Below are 21,279 nucleotides of genomic sequence, written 5' to 3'. Positions count from 1 at the left end.
TTGGTCACTAGGGAGATGCAGTTTTCAGTTTGATAACGTGGGCGGTGCCACCAACAGCCAATCAAATTTTCCCTATTGAATTTTACTGGTTTAAATTTAAAATACTGCCATTTTCATAATATTTACACCAGGGTCCCCAAACTTTGCAGAGTTTTAGTCACTGGGTGACAACAATTCAAGGTTTAAAAAAAGTAGGTGGAGAGACCAAGAGCCAATTTAAACTTCTGCCATTCTCACACGTTTAACTTAACTAAGGTTAAAGGTTAGGAAAAATGGGTGGAGTCAGCAACAGCCAATCAGATTTTACCTAGTCACGTTAAATGGGAAATTCAACCTGCTGCCATCTCACAGTATTAACACCAGTGTCCCCAAACTTTTGACTGGGGAGACCAAGGTTAAAGGTCAGAAAAAAGTGGGCAGCGCCACCAATTGCTTATCAGATTTCATTCAGTGACTTCACATGTTTTTCAAACCAAGTTTGTTACCAAACTTTTTCTTCTAGCTTGGAATATTATAATCTGATCATGTAAATTCCATGTTGCTTTAATGTGTCTATCCAAACCAGACCCAAGGCTTCCAAATGAATGGGGGTGAGCTAGAGTAAGCTGATCTGCTGTTCAGTTGCCAGGCCAACAGTCAGATTGTCGCACACCCATTGAGCGCAGAGGCACAGACAGTAGCTGTGGTTGATGCTTACTTTAGGTGACAGGATTTTTCCTGATTAGTCTCTAAATGAGCCTCAAGAGAGATCCATTAGGGATCAGTTTGGGCCTATACAGACCATTGGGCAGAAGCCTATGCATGGCAGGTTATGTGCACTTTAAAGAAGCCTTACCATGCTACCATGGTGAATAGTTTTTGCCCTGTGTTGGGATTTTATTTAGCACAGAACTGTGGCTTGGCTGGGAATCTCATTTACACGGGATGGGGGAGAGTGATTTACACACACATTAAAGTCCAAATGGCTTTTAATGTGCACTTAAAAAGTCAGTGATGGTTCTGCTCAAGTTTGCATGAGTGGCCTGCACTGAGCAACATCTGAAGAGATACAGATTGTGAATGAGTTTGGGGGTGGTGGATTGTCCAAGCAATTCTACAGCAGCACTTGCCTGTGTGTGCCCCATCTTCTTACCCTGTATCTCTTGGGGGTGGGGAATAGTGTTGGTCAGCAGCACTATACAGGAAACCCCTGCCCTTAGCCTGAAAGGGTGGGTGTCAAAGGTATGATCTTCCATTGCTTAGAAAGGGGTCCAGAAACCACAAAATGTTTTTCTATAAATATCTGTGGTACATTAAACAAGGAGCTATGGCTCAGTGCAAATTCTGCTGCTGATCAACTGTCAGAGGGCTCACACAGCGACACTGCCTGCTTGGGGCCTTCCAGTCACTCACAACCAGCAGGTCAGAATTGAGGGATAAAGTTAAAGAGGGACAATCATGAAAAATGTTTTTTAATATTGAAAATATAAAGTCTAGACAAACATTTTGACAATTTATAGCTTTATAGCAGAGTGAAAGCTGATTTGCTGTGGCATGTCATGAGGCCACACCCCTACAGCAAAGGGAAAGTAAAGGAATGGAGCCTGCTGGGCTGGGTGCTGATTTGTACATATAGCAGTAAAGTTGCTTATTGTCTCTATCCATATATACACAGCACTTCACACTCTTTAGCATTTGCGGTTTGTGCTACTCACCCGCAGGCTTACATCAGCTGCCAGTCACCCTCCAGATACAAATCTTTCTTCAGTACCCAGATACAGGTGTAACAAAAGAGTGTGTAAAAGACACTTCCCTCAAACCAATGACAGATCAATTGCAGCAATATTACAGACCTCTGCACAGACAACTCTGTGTGTACACGCACACAGACTCCTGTATGTTGGATTCACAGACACCTCTCTCTGTCTCAGCTCTCATATAGACTGACTAGCCAGGCTTTCAGGCTTCTTGATTGGCTGGCTGAGTCTAATCAGGCCCACCTGGTCAGTGTGTAGCATTTACTGTGCTATAGCCAGTCCCTGTATTGTTAAGAAATGGCTATATATTCTGTTATCAGTTAACTTGTGGGGAGAGAAACCACAGATGACTCTCAACTTATTTTCTAAGCAGAGCTACACATCTCTTATGTGTGCTGAGGTAGTGCTGGGCGGTATACCGGTAAAAACCGATCACCGGTGTTTTTTTTGAAACCGATATGCATTTTCTACATACCCCCATACCGGTGTGCTTGAATACTTCCGGGTGCGCACGTGACGTCAGCGCGCACGTGACGTCAGCGCGCACACTCTACAAAAGCGCCATCGCATTCAGAGTCGGATACCAATGTGAGCGGTCGGGGGTGGGGGTGCCTGGCAAGTAATTATATTTTATGTGAAGGGGATGGGGGGGTGTTATTTATGTGAAGGGGATGGGGGGGTGTTATTTATGTGAAGGGGATGGGGGGGTTGTGATGGGGTGGGGGGTTATATTTATGTGAAGGGGATGGGGGGCTGTTTGGGGTGGGGTGGGGGGGTGTGCGGATGGGGGGTGTTTGGGGTGGGGGGGTGTGTGCGGATGGGGGGTGTTTGGGGTGGGTTGGGGGGGAGTGTGCGGATGGGGGGGTGTTTGGGGTGGGTTGGGGGGGAGTGTGCGGATGGGGGGGTGTTTGGGGTGGGGTTGGGGGGTGTGTGCGGATGGGGGGGTGTTTGGGGTGGGGTGGGGTGGGGGGGTGCGTGCGGATGGGGGGTGTTTGGGGTGGGGTGGGGACGTGCGTGCGGATGGGGGGGTGGGGGGGCTGCGTGCGGATGGGGGGGTGGGGGGGCTGCGTGCGGATGGGGGGTTGTTTGGGGTGGTGGGGGGTGTTTGGGGTGGTGGGGGGGGTGCGGGTGGCGGGTGTTTGGGGTGGTCACCTAATCATGCATGGGGAAAAAAAAATACCGTCAAATACCGTGATACCGATATAATTTTGAAAAATACCGTGATATAAATTTTTGGTCATACCGCCCAGCACTATGCTGAGGTCTTTATATCTTTTGGTTGAGAAGCCTGTTGCCAGTGTGTCAGTGGAAGAGCAATGGATTAATATCCCAACCTCATTTTCAGCATGATTTGAAAAAAGAATTGCGTGCTACACTGTATGAGGTAGGGATTTCAGGCTGACATTAAGAAAAGCCATGACTTATTAACTGTCAGTGCTGTAGCAGACCAAGCAATAACACCTCCGTAATACCTTTCTGGGGATAAAATACTTCTGAGCTCTTGAATTTGTGGAGTTCCAATACACACAGTTCAGTCTTGACCTTCCTAACTTAAACATCCAGGCTTAGCCGTTGACAAAGGTTCTGTGTTGGAACTCTTGGATAGCTGGGATGGTTATAGCACTGACTGGCAAATCCATCAGAATACCAAAAACATGAGCTCTGGTTTCAGCTCAGAGCTTAACTGTGAATTTCACAAAAAACAAACATTTCAGCCTCAAGAGATGAAAAGAGGTGAATATATAATTTTTTTTCTCTGTTGCTCTCCTTCTGGAAAGCAAGTTATATATTCAAATACATAGCAGAGACAGGGGATATAAGACCAAGGGAGCGGGGGAATGCTTGGAATCACTCCCCATTCACATGTATATCAGTTGTGGCTGCACTTGTCAGGCGATTGTTGCACGCAAAAGAATCTAAGCCTCTGTTATTATCAACCTGTGGACCTATGGAATCTCCATATTATGGCTTATATAGGGAATTACGTATCCCCTAGTGCAGTGTTGTCCAACTGCTGTGGTGCCGAGGGCTGGAATTTCTCTAACATACATAGTGGAGGGCCGCTAATGGAAGCCATTTTTGCCAACTCCCCTTTTTAAACCACACCCACATTATCACAATGGTGGTAGCGCAGCAAAAACCCAAATGCTTGGTCCACACTGCAGGGATATCAACATTCATATGTGAAAGAATTATATTATTTCATATTAAGCCATACCCTTAAATCCATATGCCGCCTCCTCCTCTGTGGATAGCCATACTCTGCCTGCGCGTGCCATACTCGGCCTGCCCTACGCAGCCTGCGCGTGCCATACTCGGCCTGCCCTACGCAGCCTGCGCGTGCCATACTCGGCCTGCCCTACGCAGCCTGCGCGTGCCATACTCGGCCTGCCCTACGCAGCCTGCGCGTGCCATACTCGGCCTGCCCTACGCAGCCTGTGCGTGCCATACTCTGCCTGTATGTTCAATGCTCTGTCTGCCCTATGATGCCTGTGTGCCATACACACAGGCAGCATAGGTGAGAGAGTACATACAATGACTCAATGCTGGCACTGCTCCTACAGTCAGAGGTGTGAACAATGTGGGTGATTACAGCCTGAGCCTGAGGTGTGAACAATGCAGGGGGTGAACAATGCAGAGATTAAAAGGTGTGAACACCACAGGGGATTACATGTTTAAACAATACAGGGGGATTACAGCCTGAGCCTGAGGTGTGAACAATGCAGGGGGCCAGTTAATCTCAGTACTGATACCATTTAAAGTTTACACAAAGGTAAGCCATCAAAGCAGCCAGAGAGGTGGGGGGCCCACGGGCCGCCAGTTGGACAGCACTGCCCTAGTGTAAAATGTAAGGCTGTTAAAAGTCATGGCCATATAAAGGCACAAGGCAGAGTGATTTAATACAGGGTATGAAACCCTTGTGTTTCTTAAATATACAGTGGTGTGAAAAACTATTTGCCCCCTTCCTGATTTCTTATTCTTTTGCATGTTTGTCACACAAAATGTTTCTGATCATCAAACACATTTAACTATTAGTCAAAGATAACACAAGTAAACACAAAATGCAGTTTTTAAATGAGGGTTTTTATTATTTAGGGAGAAAAAAAATCCAAACCTACATGGCCCTGTGTGAAAAAGTAATTGCCCCCCTGAACCTAATAACTGGTTGGGCCACCCTTAGCAGCAATAACTGCAATCAAGCGTTTGCGATAACTTGCAACGAGTCTTTTACAGCGCTCTGGAGGAATTTTGGCCCACTCATCTTTGCAGAATTGTTGTAATTCAGCTTTATTTGAGGGTTTTCTAGCATGAACCGCCTTTTTAAGGTCATGCCACAACATCTCAATAGGATTCAGGTCAGGACTTTGACTAGGCCACTCCAAAGTCTTCATTTTGTTTTTCTTCAGCCATTCAGAGGTGGATTTGCTGGTGTGTTTTGGGTCATTGTCCTGCTGCAGCACCCAAGATCGCTTCAGCTTGAGTTGACGAACAGATGGCCGGACATTCTCCTTCAGGATTTTTTGGTAGACAGTAGAATTCATGGTTCCATCTATCACAGCAAGCCTTCCAGGTCCTGAAGCAGCAAAACAACCCCAGACCATCACACTACCACCACCATATTTTACTGTTGGTATGATGTTCTTTTTCTGAAATGCTGTGTTACTTTTACGCCAGATGTAACGAGACACGCACCTTCCAAAAAGTTCAACTTTTGTCTCGTCGGTCCACAAGGTATTTTTCCAAAAGTCTTGGCAATCATTGAGATGTTTTTTAGCAAAATTGAGATGAGCCATAATGTTCTTTTTGCTTAAAAGTGGTTTGCGCCTTGGAAATCTGCCATGCAGGCTGTTTTTGCCCAGTCTCTTTCTTATGGTGGAGTCGTGAACACTGACCTTAATTGAGGCAAGTGAGGCCTGCAGTTCTTTAGATGTTTTCCTGGGGTCTTTTTTGGCCTCTCGGATGAGTTGTCTCTGCGCTCTTGGGGTAATTTTGGTCGGCCGGCCACTCCTGGGAAGGTTCACCACTGTTCCATGTTTTTGCCATTTGTGGATAATGGCTCTCACTGTGGTTCGCTGGAGTCACAAAGCTTTAGAAATGGCTTTATAACCTTTACCAGACTGATAGATCTCAATTACTTTTGTTCTCATTTGTTCCTGAATTTCTTTGGCATGATGTCTAGCTTTTGAGGTGCTTTTGGTCTACTTCTCTGTGTCAGGTAGCTCCTATTTAAGTGATTTCTTGATTGAAACAGGTGTGGCAGTAATCAGGCCTGGGGGTGACTACAGAAATTGATATTGAAATTGAAAATTGAAATTGATAAACCACAGTTGTTATTTTTTAACAAGGGGGGCAATCACTTTTTCACACAGGGCCATGTAGATTTGGAGTTTTTTTTCTCCCTTAATAACGTAAACCTTCATTTAAAAACTGCATTTTGTGTTCAATTATGTTATCTTTGACTAATAGTTAACGGTTTTTGATGAGCAGAAACATTTAAGTGTGACAAACATGCAAAAGAATAAGAAATCAGGAAGGGGGCAAATAGTTTTTCACACCACTGTACCTCATATTTTAAAACACAACCTACCGTACATTATTTTTTATAATACACAAGTTTCAATGAATCATGTGACACAAATGACATCACTACTAAACACTTTCCTGACAGACTTTCACTTTTTACTCTTCAGTTTTTATTTTAATGCCTTCATTTTCTTGCAGCATACCATGGTTGTCAGACTCAATGACCCTGGAAACAGAAAAAAAAAAAAAAAAAAAAACAGAAAAACTTAACTATGAGCCTTTAGTTTTTTTTTGTGTTGCGGTACAATGGTCCTTGGTTGGATTCCAGCCAGGGCACTATTTGTAAGGCACCACTGTAAACCAATTGAAAGGTGTCTTAGAATTCTGCTTTCTAATACCATGCAAGAATGAAGTGAACTCAAAAGTAAAAGAAAAAAGTGACACCTTTATTAAACACATAACGGACACATTTATTTAAGCAGATCAGTGCGTCAATTTATCAGTTTTTAACCATTTTGAGCAGCTGAACAATATACATTCTGATAATGAATTCTGAATTAAAAATCTTCAAATATAAAAAGGGATGTGTAAAAAACAAGAATGTGCCAGCGCATTGTATTCTTTTTAAATATAGAAGGAATGTGCTTACAAAGTTGTGTTGTTGTACTATTAGCCCCACCCATTTGTTCTACTTCCTGTTGCCTCCTTTTCCAGGCTGTGCCAGTACAACTCGGCACCCTGCACTGCAGGATAGGAACCAATCAGCAGCCAGGCAGACCTGATATGAAACAGAATCCTTTCTTTGCTTATGTGAATGCAGGGCTGTGATTGGCTATCCCCCTTAGCAGATCTATAGGGAGTTCACAACAAAGGGGGCATTTTAAAAGTTACCAATAATTTTTAGCCCAGAGTAAAAGCTGACATATATTATTCATTATTGCCTAAAATATTATTGGATCCTCTCTTATGCTATATCTCTTTTAAAAACCATTACATTAAAATGAACAAAATGTTAAATGTGGGTGGGTTACTGGTGCAGAAAAGCTTTTTTCTGTGAAGAAGAGAATGATAAATTGTGTTCTTTAGCGCAGACCTGTTCTCTGGAAAGTGAATTCTATCCATCAGAACATACTTGAGATATTCAGCTGCTCTCCTTAGTGCTGGGAAGTACAGAGACAGGAGTTATGTTACTATGCAGCAGGGACAAGGATGAGGCCTTCGGGCAACCAGTTGTTCCAGCTGAGTATAAAGCAACCCCTGATGATGAGAGACAATGCAAAGAAACACAGACTGTTATTTTGGTATGTTTTTTATTTTCAGTAGGAAATCAGAACCTTGAGACAGTGTATATCCGACACAAACACATTCAAAGTGCTCACACACACACACTTAAAAAAACAGCTTAGGAACCGCACATCACTGGCGCAGATCATAATGCAGGTTCCTACCATGTGAAACAGGCAGGGCACACGGTAACCCTTCAGTGTAAGGCGGGTCTGCAACACCACAACAACCTGGTGCCAAACAAAATAAATCCTTTCTATTTAAAAGGAACCCATGTGCTATTACTGCAATATTTTTGTTCCATTCATCTTGATGATTTAGTGCCCAACATTACATTTGGCAAATACAATAGAATCGACCTGCATAAGCAATGACATCATTTTTTCCTTTCTGGCTCTAGGGACCTGTACAGTATGCAGACAAAGCCCATTCTCCTAGCCCCCGAGCTAGCATTAGCTCATCAGTTTGACATCCAAAGGATTAACCAGGAATGCAGATTTCCATTGCTGTCAGGAGTAAAAATCACAAAGAACAACCCATTGTATAAAGATGTTCCCACTGTAAGTCTGGTTAAGGCACCAGCATTAACCCTATTTCTTTCCATGCAGCTCATATGAGCAAACTCATTGCCAAGTGGCAAGGTCACTGCCTGCTCTGCACATGGGGCATGGGCACTGCTGCCTTCAGCAGCCATATCCTGGGTCCTATAGCTAATAGGCAGTAACAGTAGTCTAGGGGGTGCAAACAACACTGTGCACTTGACTTTAAACCTTCTTCTATTACAAATTATTTCTACGGAAAGTGAAAGTTCATTCATTTTGATGTGAAACATTCCCAATATTGCTATACCAATGAATGTGATCATCTATAATCCTACATTAAATCTAGTGATAACAGTAATGACAGTTTGTATGTTCATGGAACTGGCATGTTCACTGCAGAAACGAGGCTTACCATCTCACTAAAACTGGGTGGCTGCTATATCAGAAGATCTAGTCACATGAACAGAACGTGTGGCCCAGTAAAATAATGATAATACATATGAAAATTGTAGCACAGAAGTGGAAGAATACACAGTGCCTAACGTATCACAAAAACATAAATGACCGGCGTAGTGACACTGGCTTTAAGTGACAACTGAGCTCCAACTGTGGCCCTTCAGCCCAGCATCACAGTCTCCATACTACTGAACTTTTACATAGACCTGGGATTTGTTCTGGGTCTGTACTCATAGCTGGGACAGAACATGTCCTTGGTAAAACTGCAAATTCTTACAATGTGTAACTTACTTTTTTTTTTTTTTTTGCTTTTCTTTTAGGGATGTTAAAGCTGCACCCCTCCAATAGCTTCTGAACAACTCCCAGCATCCAACAGGTGACAATAGACCTTTCACATTGCTCAGTTAGAAAAAAGTTTTTTTTATCATACTGGCAAGCCCCGGCTTCTTGCAGTGTTCTGGGTCCATGAAAAATTAATAAAAACCTTTACTGTGGCAGAAACAAAGCTTAAAACAGGCATTTAAGGCCAGATAACCCGGTTTGGTTTAGTCCAGTCTATATGAGAAATAAGTAGAAGCTTTTAGATGCTTGTAAATGTTACATTTAGCTTATATGATAAAGTGCGTAGTAACTGTAGGAAGTGTGCTAGTGAGAGACTGTAGTTATATGAAGCAGGGAGAAGGTTAGGGGGAGTGTGGCACAGAGAGAGGTGTTGGGGGGCACTGTGGCAACTTATACTAAAACAATACCCAAGAACCCCACAATGCCCTGTAATTATTACAAGAGAACTTGTGGAAAATAACAAAGTGATCAAAATAGTGTATCGCTGAAGAGAAATGAATGGGATACCAAAGAGCTCAGAAAACCAGCCAACAATGCCCCCGGTAAATTGCTAAAACCAAACATTTGACATTATTGCCCAACTCGCTGTTCCTGTATAAAGTAAGAGTAATTACCCTAGCATTGATCCATGTGGCTATAGGGGTTTAACACTTTTCTTTTATGGCCATGCAAATAAATAACACTCTTGCGTCCTCCCCACACCAGGCCTGACAAGATTCCCAATTTCTGCATAAGTTTCTTTACGACCTGAGAAGGTAAGGGGAAGTGCTACTTACACCAATGTAGCCATTCTAATATCCACTGCTTCATGGAAAAGCAATAAGAAGTCTAATGTAGACAGTCAGGTCACATCTGTGAAGAAAATGAGACGGAAGGGAGAGAGATTCCCACCAAGCCTTCATGTTGCCAACACATTATAAGCCTACCAATGGGAAGATCTGCCTGTGCTGGCTGAAATATAACTCCCAACTAAACAATGCTGGCATATGCTGGGAGTTGTAGTTTAACAGCAGCTGGAGTCTGCAGGCTGGTCATTTCTGCTCTATAGACAAACAGGACAATGCCTAAATAAAAGGAACCACAAGCTTATATGCCACACGTTATATTATGTATATAAAGAACTTTAAAAAATAGAAAAGGGCAAAACAAATATAAAAACTCAGAGTTCTAAAACAATCTTAAAAAAAGATAATACTGCTGGCAGTGGGGGGATTTTTTGTATCAACGATACATTAGTAGAATAATTACATGTAACACTAAAGTTAGATGTAACAGACCAGCAACCATCTGTCCCCCCCCCCCCACACCCCCCGTGTAAGGAATACCCAGAGGTACAGACTGGCAGCTCTCAGCAGGACAAAGTCACATTCCTATAACAGCACAGATCTATCTGCCTTTCCCTCTACCCTAACAGAACATAACAGAGCCATGTCCATCTGCTGCTGCCATGTTATCCCTGCATGAATACCAGTTAGACTGCAGCAGTGCAAAGGATGCTCAATCAACCTCCTGTAACCAACAACCTCCAGACCTTGCTACAACCTCCACCATTTCAGTTTTTTTCCTAAAACACTGTCCATTCTACAATTCATGTTGTCTTTTACAAGACTAACCCAAATTTGCTTGTTTTTCACAAGAAGAAAAAAAAAATAAGACCAAAAGGTCCAAAAATGTAGTTTGACATATGATCAAAGTTAAAGGGAACACAACAAAGTCAGAAAGCACCACATAACGCACCTGTAAATACACTCACGGACTCACGCTATTTGGTGTAACATTTCAACACACACATTTTTTTGTCTTTAAGGCAGTGGTTTGCACAGATTGGTTCAGTGAGTGTTTAAGAGAAAAATATATATATATATATATGTACATGAGTATTCTCAGGACGAGGTCCATGGCTGAATAAGTTGCACATTTGCAGGACTGCTCCATATACCTTGCTGCAGTATAAACACGGCGTGTCTGGGAAACTCTCTCCAGCTCAGTGCTACAAATTAGATGATTTTGTTCATTGCTCTACAGTACAGTTGCAGAGGCAGGAAAGTGGAGTGTTCATATGTATGGCTAATCATTTCATGCCCCCCCAGCTATTTTGGGGAACAAGGTTGTGATCCTCCGCAATCCACACATTTTCAAATCACTCAAAGGTCATTAGGTTGGCAGGTACCTATGGGGGGATAAAGCAGAAATCAATATTGTACAAAATTAGTGAAAATAAATGGCAGAATCATTAACTACAGTCAGGTAAGGGGGACATAGGTTTATGCACGGTACTTTAACAAAGTGGAGTAACCAGTCCTCTCAGTGGGCTATCTGGGGAACTATATATCCTATTGTCAGCTTATGTAAGTGGCTCAGACACGGGCGTCAGGGGAACTCTAGTAGGAAGCTGCCTTTTCTAATACAGGGAGTTGGGGGGCAGTGATAGGCCAGTTGCAAATTTGCACAGGGGCCCAGAGATCACTCGTTACACTAATTACTTTTACCTGCAATACAAATTGCAACCCATGCAATCTCAAGGTGGACACAGAGCATCGCAAAAGAGCATGGGTAAAATATTATTCTAGGGTGTATTGTTTTGTATTGTTGGAAGGGGCAGCCAAGATCAGGGGTGCAAAGCATTTGCTTGAAAAAAAAAAATTACATATAAAAGAAAAACAAATTGAGAGAAGTATTATATATTAAGAAATATATTTTTTATTTACAAGAAATGAAAGCAGATAAACAGAATAGTTAGAACAAAGAAGGTAGGAAAAAGTTATAAGTACAAAAAAAAAAAAGAAAGCCAATAAAACAGTAAGGAAAGGAGAGACGAATAAAGGAAGGGAGGTAAGCAAGCGTGGGTTCCTGACTGTGCCTACACTCCCAAGCAGCCTTTACAGCACATTTCCTTTTTATAGTAGTTTTGGTTTCAATAATTATATTATTGGCAGGGGTTGAACAAATGATGAGCACTGATGGTGGGCTTGGTGCAAAATGTCTGAAACTTCTGATACAGGATATTGTTTCACCCTAACGGCAAGGGCACAGGGGTGCTACGTCACTAATGGCAGCAACTGAAATAACCTTCTCTGCTTGTAGCCACTTTCCATTCAGTAGAAAGTGAAATGTGCTCCCCTGACAGACTGTAGTACCACTGTAAAATATGGAAGCCAGCATTCTCCTAAGATGTGCCATAGGCAGTGTTTGCCATCCTCCTAAATAGGTGGTGGCTGCCGACTGCCAGGGTGTCTGTCCCATAGGGAGCCATGGCAATGAACTAGCCTGGTTGTGGAAAGTAGGGGCAGCACGCATTATCTCCAGATTATTCTACAAATGCAAAATAAATAGTAAGAAAGAAGCAAACTAAAATGCAGAGCTTCTCACCTGCTGTCTGTTACTCTGGCAGGCAGCACTTAGATGTTTGAACCATAACATGGCATTCATGCGGCTACCGGCTTGGAACTTGTAGGAATTTCCTAGTAAGAACAAAGGGTAAATTACTATTTCATGTCATTCATAGGACTTTAATGGGAAGAAAATGTATATGGAGTAACATGCTTTTGCTAGCAAACAGTGTGTCCTAAAGTGATACTGACAGCCACTTAAAATTTTTTTTACACCTGCTGTTGTGTTTTAAATTGTATCAGCTTTATGTTCCTTAAAAACGAAATCTGCAAAGTTTTTTCGCTTTATAATTATGGTAGCACGAATTACAGACCCACGGAGCAGCCATGTTCGTTCTCCTCTTCCAGGTTTTAATTTAAATGCCTCCCAAGTGAATAAATATGCCCAATCACAAACCTGCAAAGCCCCTTCTGCTTTCAGCCGGTGTGTGACAAGCTCAGCTCCGTTGTCTATGTGTAATGGGGGGGGAGGGAGAGAAGCAGGCAGGCAGTTACTGGAGAGCTTAAGCTGGCCTGCTATTTAAATTCTTTGTGCAAAAGAGCGGGGGGGGGGCAGCCCTTTGAAGTAGGCAGGCAACGGAAAGATCAAGCCTGCCTGCTATCTAGTTCACAACGCTATGCGATGCTATGCGAGGGAGGAAGGGAGGGAGGGGGAGCTCCTTGAAGCAAATGGCAAGCTGAATCCTCCCAGTTTATGACGTAGTCCTTTTGACAGATTGAGAAGCTACAGTCGGGTTCAGGATCTTCAGTAGGATTTATGTAGAGAAACAGGACTTTTAGGAAAAAACAGTCAACATGAGCTATGTTGGAAGTAGGTTCATATTTTTATAAGAAATATTTTGGTGTCAGTATCACCAGTGTCCACCAAAAGTGAATCATACAATGAGCCATACAGCGAGCCATACAGCGAGCCATACAGCGAGCCATACAGCGAGCCGCAGTAATAAACCACAATGTTATTGTTAAGGGATTTAAGCAACATGTTTCAGGCTTTATCTAAAATGTGATTTGAATAAAGACATTATGGGTATCTAAACCCTAGGTGATACACTGACCCTCCCCACCATTTACATTCAAAGAAAAGAAATGCAACACAAATTATACCATGTGACTAATGCTCCATATTAAAACCATAATGAATTAGTCTGTAGGAAAATCATTAATGCTTAGAGGTACTGAAGCTCACTAGCCCGTGATAATGTGATATAGATGGCCTTCTGTACAAAGGTGATGTTCTGGTTATAGGAGGTACAAAGGCTGGCAATGAGATTTCTAGGTACAGTATAAGGCGACAGACAAAGGGTAGTGCCCAATTGCTTTTCTGCATTTAATGAAATTACAGTCACTTCTAGCCGGACACAGAAGTCACAGATAATCCTTCTACGCAGTTTCCACTAAAAGAACTTTATGGGCACCTGGTAAATCTTTTGTTCACAGGAGGCAAACAAAATTCAGCATTTTCCTATCCATGTGTCATGGCAAAATTCCAACAAATCCAGCGTTTTACATATGGAGTTGTTCACCCCCCAAGGCAAGTGGATGTTTCCAGATCCGTCCCATGTGGAAGATTCAGTCTTGTGCAAAAGTAGTCGAGGCAAGCAATTTTCTTCATGATTTGTTTCATGTTTTACAAGAAGGTAAATCTGCTGCCCTTAAGTCCACGTGTCGGAAAGCCTTGTAGTGAGCAGCTTTAATGTTTCCGATACAGCAGTGATATGAAAAATGATTTTAATATTTTCAGATGTTAAAGCCGTTCGAATTCATCCCACGCTCCCATGCACAGAATCCTAGCATTAAAGGAACAGTAACACCAACAAATAAAAGTTTTTTAAAGTAATTCAAAAATAATGTACCGAGTATCCTGCTCTGGTACAACTGGAGCCTTTAGTAACACTACTATAGAAGAGGCACAGGTTACACAGCAGATAACAGATGTACTCTGTAGACTACAATGGGATTCTACACAGCTTGTCTGTTATCTACTGTGTATCCTGTGATTGAATGACAGCCCCCATGGCTACACAGCAGCTTATTCATATAAACTACTTCTGAAGCAAACACACTGGTTTTACCAATGCAGGGCAACAGTACATTATATTGCCATTCCTTTAAACCATTTTAATTTTTTGATGTTACTGTTCCTTTAAGCAAGTTATAGAACAAAGCAGAAATAGAGACTGCACTCTAACAAAATTCAGGTGGGGGCTTATCCCATTTATTAATGTGACATAATAAATAGGGTAGCTCCCCAGCTGAATGGGGAGCAAGGCATCTTGTACATAGGTAAAGGCCATGCAGACATATATTGCTTACCTTTCTCTGAGTCTGTTAGCAAGAAGATATCGGGATGCTCAGGATCATCAGCCATCATTGCCATCCAACCAACAACAGAAATATTTTTTGTAGAAATAGCTTTGAACTGAGAAGCACAAAAAAATACTCATTAACATCACAGTAATACATTGATGATAAAATACAGCTCAGTCAGTGACACATCTCCAGCTTTTATATTCAATGCTTGCCAGAACAGGCTTGCTTTTAAACTTTCACACACAAGACATTTTCATTGTTCCTAATGGGTTAATCAAAGGCTGTTTTCTGATGCTGATTTATGGGGCAAGACATTCATTAATATAATCTAAAGGTTTCTGTACATAAGGCATTTTGACTACGTGGCGCTCTCAAGTTGAATCGTAGCTATTGAAAATGCATTTATTTTCTGCCATCAATTCCAACTGGACATAGTTGCCTATGGCAGTTGCTGGCAATGCCAGGTAAGCACTGTTTAAGAACACTTTCCTTGGCATTCCTGTTATGAGACAGGCGATCAAAGGCATTCTGACCAGCTCAGTAGCTATGTGGGGAATTACACTCTGCTACTTAAGTTTCCCTACCTTGGGTTCTAAGGCTAATGGCTTAAGGTGCGCACAGAGCAGAAAATCACAGGTACGGGTTGGGTGCAGGTCCTACAATGGCAACATTTTGTGGGTTAGTGTTGGGTGCAGGTTGAGTTTTTTTCTGACCCACACTTCACTACAGCTTAGGTCTTCATAAGCATATGGCAGTTGTCGAAACACCACAGGCATGGTGGCCATACACTAACTGATCCTCCATGGTTTACAACTGACCCTGACTGAAATTTGAGTGGGACAGAGATAAGGGATCCACCTCTGCTGTTGCCAGTTATAAAAAGCCTGCAAGTTTAATAGTTTAGTAACAGATGTATGGAAAAATACTCTGCCAACATCTCAGATACATCATCAGAGAAACACCACAGAGCAGGAAGTACCCATAGACGCATCATCCCATGCCAAGGAAAGTAGTATGAAGTATATCTATATATATATCTAAAAGAACAGTGCAAAGCCAGCACTCACGTAATGTAGAAGCTCAGGATGCCTGGGTGCAGTATACAAACAGGTATTGTAGACAACAGAAAAGATGGCGCACTCACAGGTCTTAATGAAAAAAGTAAAGCAACATTTATTGTGTCAGACTAACGTTTCGGCTGTCTGTGCAGCCTTTCTCAAAGTGAATACACACAGTAATAAACCCACATTTAAACAAAAAATGGCGCCAAAGTGCACATAGTGACGTCACAAAGTGTGATTACATAACACCCCCTAACACTTGTATCACTAAATTAATTAATATAAAATCAAAAAAGTATATACATCAAAACTAGTCATATGCCCACAATGAAAAAGAAAAGAAAGGAGAGAAGAAATATGGTAAAAGAACCTGTATAGTCGAACTGCAACTCACATAGTTAATCGAGTCAAGTGTACCACATCTAGAAGTGTAGGGTCGCATAAAGACAAACAGAGGGGAGTAAATAAAGAAATTCTAAATTCAACAACTGGGAGTAATGTTCAAAACCATCAGTATCAATAAAAAAGCATACCAGGACGTATTTGTATTAGCGCAGCCCGTTATTTTTCTTTCTACCTTTATTTTTCATTGTGGGCATATGACTAGTTTTGAGAAAGGCTGCACAGACAGCCGAAACGTTAGTCTGACACAATAAATGTTGCTTTACTTTTTTCATTAAGACCTGTGAGTGCGGCATCTTTTCTATTATAATATATATATATATATATATATATATATATCTATATAAAAATAAAATAGCCCATAGGGTGCACACAATTTGCAGCAACAAAACCTGGGTGCTAGTACCAAAAATAAAATGCACTGGAACAAGGACAGCACTCCTAGGATTTAAATAATTGTGAGCAAAATGTACCGTATATACTTGAGTATAAGCCGATCCGAATATAAACCGAGGTACCTAATTTTACCTAAGAAAACTGGAAAAACCTATTGACTCTAGTATAAGCCTAGGGTGGGAAATGCAGCAGCTTCAATAATCAAAATAAATTCCAATAAAATTAGGATCTATCAATCTTACTGAACAAATACATGCAGGAAATGAGTATGCGAGATGCCAGGCTCCCCCCTACTGCCTCCTCTAGCAGGGTCACCTGGAGAAGTAATCACTCATTAATACCTGCCTTGCTCCTCAACCTGTCTATCAAAAGGAGCACATCATAAACTGAGAGGATTCAGTGTGAGTTTTCTTTAAGGAGCTCCCTCTCCCCCTCCCTCCCTCACTCGCTCGCTCGCTCCTCGCCTCGTCAACTAAACAGCATGCAGGCTTGATGGTTCCATTGCCTGTCTGCTTTAAAGAGCTCTCCCCACTCGCCACACAAAGAGATAAATAGCAGGCCAGTTTGAGCTTTCCCATGCATGCCTGCTCTCCCTCCCCCTCCCCATTACACACATAGACACCAGCAGGCCCGGATTTGTGGCGAGGCCACAAAGGCCCGGGCCTAGGGCGGCACATACACAGGGGCGGCATGCCGCCCCGCTGCAAGCAAATTTTAACATTTTGCTCCCATACGGAGCAATGGGGACATCTCCCCACTGCTCTGTATGCAGGCCCGGATTTGTGGCGAGGCCACAAAGGCCCGGGCCGAGGGCGGCACATACACAGGGGCGACATGCCGCCCTGCCGCAAGCAAATTTTAACATTTTGCTCCCATACGGAGCAATGGGGACATCTCCCCACTGCTCTGTATGGGAGTTCTAAGTTAGGCGCTTGCGCATGCGCATTAGCGGTCACGGGGGAGGGGCTTGTTCGCGCATGCGCAAGTTAGGCATGCGCATTCGCGTTTTCGCGGCGGGGGTGGGGTGGGGCGGCCTTGGGGTGCCCCAAGTAGAAATCCGGCCCTGGACACCAGAGCTGAAGCAGGGAGCGTGTGATGTCACGCCGGGGGGCAGAGCAAGGAGTCAGGAAGGAGTGGCGCGCAGAAGAGCACGCAGGGAATCAGGTAACAGAGGGACTTGAGTATAAGCAGAGGGTTAATTTTTCAGCACATTTTGGGTGCTGGAAAACTCGGCTTATACTCGAGTATATACAGTAAAAGTAAAAATAGAAAGGTTTATTACTCAACGTTTCGGTCTCACACAGAAAAACACCAGATGAAGGTTTCTGTGAGAGACCGAAACAAATTCTTTAAATCCTAGGAGTGCTGCTCTTGTTCCAGTATATATATATATTAGTAGTTAGTACACAGAGAGGAGCACACCCTATACAAGTCCAAATGCCCTTGGTGCAGGTCAAAACCAAAATTTTATATACCACATAAAATGGTGCCAAGAAATGGTCACAGTGACCATGCCAACCAGTGTACAGTATGGTGTGGGGTTTGTGTACACTGGTTGTTATGGGTGGCACCATTTTATGCGGTGGAGGTATTTATTTATATATATTTTATTTTTTTTTACATTATAAAACATTTAATAGAATAAGTGCTACCTATAAGCTAGAATGTAAGGTATACAATATCCTGGGATTGGCAAAATAGAGAAGGTTAAAGTGCTGTACCTAAGAAAGCATGTTTTTTTTTTATTCTAAATGGATTTTGATTTTCCTTAACAGAGATCATGAACTCTAAGTATCAGATTCACTCAACCTTGCAAGCTCTTAATTTGTGTTGTCTTAAATGTTCCATGTCTGCATAGCTCATCGGTGATGAGATCTCTGTGTAAACCCTCTCCGAGATGGAACAGTGAAAAGTTCATATGCCTCCTCTAGATATTTTTATAGATCCCCAAGGAATAAGATAAAGGAGAGAAAGTAGTGCATATCTGAGCCAGCCAATGCCGCACAGCAGCTTCACGTAACTCTGTATAGTGAGATTCTATAAAAATGGATAAATGACATGCAAATGTACATGGAAAGACAGGAGAATGCGCTTACACTTGACTATTAAGCTTACTAATGTGTGAGGATGAAAGTCGCTTTAAATACCTTATATTAACTTATAGGCTACCTTTGTGACAGGACTACAGCAGTTGTTTCAAAAACACACTGGGGCTCATTTATGAACACTGGGCAAATTTGCACATGGGCAGTAACCCATAGCAACAAATCAGTATTTGGCTTTTTCCAGCCAGCTGCATGTAGAAAAATGAATTAGGTTACTGCCCATGGGCAAATTTGCCCAGTGTTGATAAATGACCCCCACTGAGTAAAGAAACAAAAACAGGGCTGACACAGGGGTAAGTATGTACAATGTAGTTCAACTGGTAATCTAATTTCTAGAGTAAACTGGGAAATGTTCAGGATGTGCTCAACTCTACTTTGGCCAGGAATATTCTTCTCCTGTAAATCTGTATGTTTCCATAATAGCCCTCTACACAAACAAACCAACGCCAATCTGAACATGGGAAAGACATTAGCTTCAGATACATAAAGACTCCCATGGTAGAAGAGACAAAATACAGGATGGATAAATACATAAAATGGAGAAACCAAAAGTGAAAAACAGGAAGCAAGCTAATATCAAGAGATAAAGGCAAAAAAATCTAATAATAAATTGTGCAACAAAGAGCCAAAAGAAGGCTGAAATGGAGGAGACATAAGCAAATTTAAGCATTTGAATAGATCAATAGGAAAAAAGGCCCAATAGGAAGTAAAAGGAAAAAAATAGTGTGTGTGACAAAAACTGAAGGAAATGGAATGCAAAACTGATTGAGGAAAAGGAATGCTGAGGTAATGGCACATGACGTGTTTTAAGTGCAGTATTTTAAATAGCCTAAAACTTGGTGGCACTGTCCCTATTGACTTGCACTGCAATAGCCTAAACGAAATGCAGACTATATCCATGCAAACCATAACAAGGGCACCAGCAACAGGTATTAAGTACCATCATCTTTAGAAGTATTTTATGTAAATCAAATGAGAAAAGAAAACACAAGATAGCATACAGGGCAACAAATAAGGAAGGTTAGGGCAATGGCACATGATAAGGGAAAAAAATCCCTTTAAAAGTCTGCACAGTAAACCTAAGCATGCCTTTCAACTAATTTACTGATAACCTGGTGGTCACCTTAACCTGTGGATAATGTTTCCTTAATATTTTCCTTGTACATTCCAATATGTAGATAAATTAACTTCCTTCTTCAGAAAAAAATATCTTTACATTAAAGCAAACATTTATAGCAAATACAGTTATTAAAAAGTGCAGATTAAATTAGAGTCCATTGTCCCCCCAAGCTTTATGGTTATTTGGTTGAAAGGAAAAACAAATAGATCTGCAGTATGTTCTTTTTAATACAAAAATTAAGCATAGCTTGGTATAGGACAACCCCCTCATGGAATTATAATTTTGTATTACAACCATATAAAATGAAGCCAATTTTTATTAGAAAGATTATCCATTAAAGGGAATATGTGCAGTTTTAATAGCTGCACTAAACGAACAAGGGAATGACAAGATATGGAAAAAATATTTTTGCTTCTTTATAGCCAGAAAATTGCCTCTAAGGTTTTTATTTTGACCCATAAATCCCACTCATGCAAACTCAGTGAAACAGTAGTAGAAGACAAGTCTGCAGATAAAAGCTATTCAATATGCTGCAGGGAGTTCTGCGTACATATGGGATAAAAAGCCTAATGTCTCCAAACACTTAAGATGATTGTGTTGTTTATTTGCTTTAATCAACGTATTCTTACTTGCTCCATGTCTTGCAACATTGGAGAAGAACATTTCCACATGCACATGATTTAGTTTTATTAAGAACAGACTAGAAAAAGCCTTTATTTGGTAATTACAGTAATAATTTGATGGGACAGTCAGGATACCAGGAACAGAAGGACTGCAAATAGATGGTAACAAAAAACAACCGATGAGTGCTTAGGGTGCAAGGGTGAACGACTGTAAGAAACATGTTAGGAGCTGCCAGGGAGAGGCTTGTATATAAACATATGTTTATATATATATATATATATATATATATATATATATATATATATATATATATATATATATATATATATATATATATATATATATATATATATATATATATATATATATATATATATATATATATATATAGTATACAGGGAGGAGCACACCCTATACAAGTCCAAATGCCCTTCGTGCAGGTCAAAAAACAAAAATATAATAGAAAGAGTGCCGCACACATAGGGACTTGATACAAAAGAAAAAGTGGTTTTACTGAAAAAATTAAATTTAAATTTATTTTTTCAATAAAACCACTTTTTCTTTTGTATCAAGTCCCTATGTGTGCGGCACTCTTTCTATTACATATATACATATATATATATATATATATATATATATATATATATATATATATATATATATATATATATATATATATATATATATATATACACATATATATTGTTCCGAAAATCGTCACTCACCAAACAAAAACGCCAATGGCCGGGTGCTAACCATAAAATTATATACAGTCTCGTAGAAAGCACTCCAGGGACATATAAAAATCAAAAAGGTTTATTTAGACACACATGTCTACGCGTTTCGATCCATACGGGACCGTCATCAGATCCAAAACCAGTCGTGGCTCGGCAGGCTTGTTTAAAGTCAAAAGGCTTGTTTGAACCCTGGCTTTTATAACTGGTACTCTATATAACACTGGTTGCACAGTTAAACATCAAATGTTCGT

At 41.3% G+C, this 21,279-nt stretch overlaps 1 protein-coding gene across 6 annotated transcripts in view; it reads right to left on the bottom strand.

Annotated features, from left to right (window-relative positions):
• Positions 1 to 7,552: 7,552 nt before the first annotated feature.
• Positions 7,553 to 21,279, bottom strand: part of ralgps2 (Ral GEF with PH domain and SH3 binding motif 2) — a 126,384-nt gene continuing 112,657 nt past the window's right edge. For all 6 annotated transcript variants that reach the window (XM_031900975.1, XM_031900978.1, XM_004914036.4 and 3 more), the window contains 3 exons: positions 14,587 to 14,692; positions 12,254 to 12,345; positions 7,553 to 11,054 (listed from right to left, as the gene is read on the bottom strand). In XM_031900975.1, coding sequence (XP_031756835.1) covers positions 11,025 to 11,054; positions 12,254 to 12,345; positions 14,587 to 14,692 — 228 coding nt within the window. In that variant the 3' untranslated portion in view covers positions 7,553 to 11,024. The remainder of the gene's footprint in view (positions 11,055 to 12,253; positions 12,346 to 14,586; positions 14,693 to 21,279) is intronic.

This window comes from Xenopus tropicalis, chromosome 4 (genome assembly GCF_000004195.4).
Source record: "Xenopus tropicalis strain Nigerian chromosome 4, UCB_Xtro_10.0, whole genome shotgun sequence".
Classification (NCBI taxonomy): Eukaryota; Metazoa; Chordata; class Amphibia; order Anura; family Pipidae; genus Xenopus; species Xenopus tropicalis.
The sequence above is the reverse complement of the archived record's forward strand: the minus strand, read 5'-3'. Positions and strand labels throughout refer to the sequence as shown.